Source organism: Odocoileus virginianus, chromosome 1, assembly GCF_023699985.2.
Source record: "Odocoileus virginianus isolate 20LAN1187 ecotype Illinois chromosome 1, Ovbor_1.2, whole genome shotgun sequence".
Lineage (NCBI taxonomy): Eukaryota > Metazoa > Chordata > Mammalia > Artiodactyla > Cervidae > Odocoileus > Odocoileus virginianus.
This window is the reverse complement of record NC_069674.1, coordinates 11,584,297-11,590,230: the sequence shown is the minus strand read 5'-3', so window position 1 is coordinate 11,590,230 and position 5,934 is coordinate 11,584,297. Positions and strand designations below refer to the sequence as shown.

The window sequence follows — 5,934 nt, the reverse complement described above, 5'->3', positions numbered from 1 at the left end:
ACGCTGTCTAAAGGTAAGTTTCTCACTCCTCCTAGTCAGAACCCCTCGCTGATGTCCCACATGTGGGCAGAAACTGGAGAAACTCAATGTCCCTGAATCGTAGTATCAAAGTAAAAGGGACATAACATCATCTAGAGTGTTTGCCTCTCCTTACATGTGATGAAGCCAGAGCTGTTATGTGACTTGTCCTTCACTGTCTTTCATTTCTTCCTTGGCTGAGAACCATCTGTTCCTTCTGCATCCTAGATATGTCCTCCTGCTAGGGAAGTGAGAACCCTGGAGCTCCTTTCTTTTCTGCTCAGTAGGGAGGTGTTAGTAAGCGGCTGGGAGAAACCCTCTAGGCATTTGATAAAGATCCTGTTATTTTTCCTTTTGTAGCAAGGAAGCTGGTACCTGTACCAATTTAACTTACCCTGATTTGCTTGCAGAATTTCTCTTCAGAAATGGATGTCTTCATCTGAGGATAACTAAACCTGATATTCTTCACAAGGTTATATAATAATTTTCAGAATATCTTAATTACTAATTCCTTTCATGATATAAAGTCCAAGCATAGGAATTAAAACTATACGTATCATCTATCTTTAGATATTTTTCTCATATTATCGAGGAATATGTTAGTTTTTTAGAAACCAGGCTTTGGCCATGAGTGATAAAAGTCACATCATAGTTTGCAACATTTTGTAATGGAAAATTATGATGTTAATTATATAATAATGCTGTTTAACCTGTAATAACTATGTTGGTAAAGATATCTCTGTTTAATGGATGGTGTAGGTCTTAACTAAGTAACAAGTCATTCCTTCTTCTCATTCATCTAGGAAACAGGCGTACCTCTTCGAGCCCCAAAGTGAGATTAAGAAGAAACTATAGATTAGCAGCAAAGTGAAAAATTCATATCTTAGGGTTAATTAAAACCATATATGTAAAAAGATGTCTTAAGGAGAAAATGCCTGTAGAATGAACCTCAAGAAATGTATTTTATACCAGGTTTGGCTAAATTGTATTAAAATGTGAGAATCAACATGATAAAAGTAGAAAAGTTGAACAACTTCACAGGAAAGGTGAACTTGAGGTTACAGTTCTGATTGTTAAATTAGAATCTTTTCTCATGGAATGGTTTCTTCTAGTGCTGATATGTTTTGATTTTTTTGACTTGTTTGCTTTTTATAAATGATGATGATGGTGATGGATATAGGTAGAAAGATGATAGAAGTCTGAGAACTCCCATGTTCATGAATATGCAATAAGAAAATAATAAAACGTATATGCAAAAAATGTATAAAGTTGAATCAATGGCATTACATTACATATAACCTGGTTAAAAGGTAATGTATTAAATCAATTAAAATATTTGTATGCAATAAAATAGTATGCAAATGTTTAAAGTATATTGCATAGAAACATTTTGATATGGAAAATTTACCTGGCATGATTTAAGTGAGAGAAATAAAACTCTTTATATAATTATATTTTAAAAAACATAGATACAGTGAATAGTGCAAAACTATATGTACAAGTTATTAGCAATGATCACTTTTGGCCATAGTTTTCACACATGTATTATCTCTTAAGCCTTTTATGGAATGCCATGTTTTACTAAGACTTAGGAAAACTTGATGTCAAAATTTCATATGAGGTAAATGCTAATTTGTTCACAGAATGAATCAGACCATTGAAATTTTAATTTGTAATTCTAAAGTTTCTAAGATCCTATCATTATCTAAATACAAAGAAAACCAAAAAGTGTAAATAAATTTAATTCTAAATATACTTTTGCCTAAAAAGTAAACTTCCATATAATATTTATATCATTTTCTTTAATAGTGTTAAGTTAGTGATGCTCTCCAAAAGAAGTCAGTAAACGTGTGTTAGGATTAGACAAGTGAAGCTGAGAATTCATTATTCAGTTAACAACTTAGGTACTGTCCCAAATTGTATATGGTTTCTGTTGAATGAGAATATTAGAAATTTGCCAACAATCCTGATAAAAATATTAATAACTTAATATCCAATAAATCCAGATGCTGATTTAAAAACATGATTCCTCAATAAGAAACCAAATTTATTTTTTTTTTTTTTTTTTTTTTTTTTTTCCAAATTTATTTTTTACTCATGTAGATGTACTTTATTTTTTCCTCTCTTTTTAGAAGTTTTAGTTGGAGGATAATTAGCTTACATATTGTCTTGGTCTCTGCCATATATCACCATGAATCAGCCATAGGTATACACATGTCCCTTGCCTCTTGAACTTTCATCTTACCATCTAAGTTGTCACAGAGAACTGTATTTGAGCTCCCTGCATCATACAGCAAATTTTATGTATGGTAATGTATATGCCTCAATGCTACTCTCTCAAACTGTCCTGCCCTCTCCTTCCCCCCACTGTGTCCACAAGTCTGTTCTGTATGTCTGCATCTCTTTTGCTGTCCCGCAAATAAGTTCATGAGTACCATTTTTCTAGATTCTGTATACATGCACTAATATACAATGTTTGTTTTTCTCTTTCTGAATTGCTTCACTCTGTATAATAGACTCTTAAGTTCATCCACCTCATTAGAACTGATTCCGATGTATTCCTTTTCATGACTAAATAATGTCCCATTGTATATATATACACCACCACTTACTTATCCATTCATCTGTTAATGGACAGGTTGTTTTCATGTCCTAGTTGTTGTAAATAGTTCTGTGGTGAACATTGGGGCGCGTGTGTCTTTTTCAATTATGGAGAAACTAAATGTTTTTTAGTGAAATAACTTGATTCAAAGCTGAAGTAAAAAATCTACAAGATAAATACAGAATAATTTAAGCTGGAAGGAACAAAGTACTTAAAATTATGAATTCAGTTCAGTTCAGTCGCTCAGTCGTGTCTGACTCTTTGCTACCCCATGGACTGCAGCACGCCAGGCCTCCCTGTCTATCACCAACTCCCAGAGTTTACTCAAACTCATGTGCATTGAGTGGGTGATGCCATCTAACCATCTCATCCTCTTTCATCCCCTTCTCCTCCCACCTTCAATCTTTCCCAGCATCAGAGTCTTTTCAAATGAGTTGGTTCTTTGCATCAGGTGGCCAAAGTATTGGAGCTTCAGCTTCAGCATCATCTTCCAATGAATATTCAGCTTCCAGTGAATATTCAGGACTGATTTCCTTTAGGATGGACTGGTTGGATCTCCTTGCAGTCCAAGGGACTCTCAAGAGTCTTCTCCAACACCATAGTTCAAAAGCATCAATTCTTTGGTGCTCAGCTTTTTTTATAATCCAACTCTCACATCCATACATGACTACTGGAAAAACCATAGCTTTGACTAGATGAACCTTTGTTGACAAAGTAATGTCTCTGCTTTTTAATATGCTGTCTAGATTAGTCATAACCTTTCTTCCAAGGAGCAAGCATCTTTTAATTTCATGGCTGCAGTCATCATCTGCAGTGATTTTGGAGTCCCCCAAAATAAAGTCTGTCACTGTTTCCATTGTTTTCCCATCTATTTGCCATGAAGTGATGGGACCAGATGCCATGATCTTAGTTTTCTGAATGTTTAGTTTTAAGCCAACTTTTTCACTCTCCCCTTTCACTTTCATCAAGAGGCTTTTTAGTTCCTCTTCACTTTCTGCCATAAGGGTGATGTCATCTGCATAGTTGAGGTTATTGGTATTTCTTCCAGCAATCTTGATTCCAGTTTGTGCTTCATCCAGTCCAGTGTTTCATCATGATGTACTCTGCATATAAGTTAAATAAGCAGGGTGAAAATATACAGCTTTGACGTACTCCTTTCCCGATTTGGAACCAGTCATTTGTTCCATGTCCAGTTCTAACTTTTGCTTCCTGACCTGCATAAAGATTTCTCAGGAGGCAGGTCAGGTGGTCTGGTATTCTCATCTCCTTAAGAATATAATGGAATTAATGTGGAGATACCACCTTAACCAAGTAATACACAGTAGCATCACCTATATTAGGATTACTTAACAAGGTTACATTTTTTCCTACCAGAAATTTATAATATTAAATAAAACATGGGAAATCCATGGAAAAACCCAAGTGAGAGATATTATACAAAATAAGAACTCATACTCTTCAAAAATGTCAATGTCAAGGAAAGAAAACTGATTAACTTTCAGATTAGAGGAGGTAAAATGTTATATGTGACATTGGACTTCAATCTTGGATCAGCGGGTCTGAAATGCTATACCTAAAATAGTGAATCATGTTATCATCTCATGATTCTCGCTCTTAAAAAAATCAAACAGTTTGGAGACAAACTGGCCTTTTGGTGCACTTAATTATTATATGGTTCAGAGAATATTAATGAGAGAGAGGGAGAGAAATGATAAAGCAAACATGAAAAAATTGGTAAAGTGTGTATACTAATGTTGTTTATATTTCCAATACTTATCCTAAATTTTGATAACTTCCCTATAGAGTAAGAAAAATAAACATGCTGAGAAACATTTTGGAGAACTCTCATTGAAGTAGGGACAAGCACACAAACTTCTTTTGAATTTCCTTCACATAAGTAACTCTGATTTTCGTTGCTGTCCAGCTCTGACCTTCCCATCACACTTCAGTCCCTTAGAGACTGCCTTTGGGAATGGAGGGCAACCAGTCATGGATCGCAGAATTCATCCTGCTGGGATTTCAGCTCAGTGAAGACATGGAATTGCTCCTCTTTGTTATCTTCATCCTGTTATATACCTTCAACCTGCTGGCAAATGGCATGATCTTGGGACTCATCTCACTTGACCCCAGACTGCACACCCCCATGTACTACTTCTTGTCTCATCTGGCCATCACTGACGTAGCCTATGCTTCCAGCCATTTGCCCAATATGCTGGAAAACCTAGTGAAACACAAGAAAACCATCTCCTATTTCTCATGCACTATGCAGATGGTTTCCTATTTGGCCTTTGCTTCTGTAGAGTGCCTGACTTTGGTGGTGATGTCCTATGACTGGTTTGTGGCCATCTGCCACCCCCTGCAGTACTCGGTCATCATGAACTGGAGGGTGTGCACATTCCTGACCATCGCTTGCTGGGCGTGTGGATTTTCCCTGGCCATAGTCCAAGTAAGTCTGTTTCTACAGCTGCCCTTCTGTGGGCCTCAGAAGGTGAACCACTTCTTCTGTGAAATTAGCTCTGTCCTCAAAGTGGCGTGTGGTGAAACCTGGATCAATGAAATGTTCCTCTTTGCTGATGGCGTGTTTATCTTAGTTGGGCCTCTTTCCCTGATGCTCGTCTCCTACATGCGTATCCTCTGGGCCATCCTGAAGATTCAGTCAAAGGAGGGCCACAAGAAAGCCTTGTCCACCTGCTCCTCCCACTTCTGTGTGGTTGGGTTCTACTTTGGCATAGCCATGATGGTGTACTTGTCCCCTGACAGCAGTCATCTAGAGGAACAGCAGAAAATCCTTTTCCTGTTTTACACCTTCTTCAACCCATTACTGAACCCCCTTGTCTACAGTGTACGGAATGCTCAAGTAAAGGCTGCCTTCCACAAAGTACTGCAGAAAAATAGATGAGTGTGACATAGGGCAGAATTACGGTGTAGTGAATATCTCTTCTAACAGTCAAGAAAATTTCCAATCAAAATGCATGACTTAAGGATGAGGATTCTACAAAGTAACATCAGTAAGAAGGTACAATAGGAACCCCCAACTCCCTTCTTCCATGGAGATGACATAATAAAGATCTAATTGCCTTCATGGAACACCAAACATCACACAGGAGTTTTCAGCACCCCAGACTAGCACAAAGTCAAGAAGATATGCAGTGAAGCTTTTAGGGAAACTTATGGCATTTGACCATCCATGACTGCTCTTCTATTGGAGAAGGAAATGGCAACCCACTCCAGTGTTCTTGCCTGGAGAATCCCAGGGACGGGGGAGCCTGGTGGGCTGCCGTCTATGGGGTCGCACAGAGTCGGACACGACTGAA

The 5,934-nt window shown here is 37.4% G+C and overlaps 1 protein-coding gene across 1 annotated transcript; it reads left to right on the top strand.

Annotated features, from left to right (window-relative positions):
• The first annotated feature begins 4,415 nt into the window (after positions 1-4,415).
• Positions 4,416-5,519, top strand: LOC139034706 (olfactory receptor 2A2-like). Its single transcript, XM_070465987.1, has one exon. It carries the CDS (start codon positions 4,593-4,595, stop codon positions 5,517-5,519), a length of 927 nt encoding a protein of 308 aa, XP_070322088.1. The 5' UTR covers positions 4,416-4,592.
• The last annotated feature ends 415 nt before the right edge of the window (positions 5,520-5,934 follow it).

Coding starts and splice junctions, on each gene's coding strand:
- LOC139034706 (XM_070465987.1), top strand. CDS start 4,593: ATGGAGGGCAACCAGTCATGGATCGCAGAATTCATCCTGCTGGGATTT.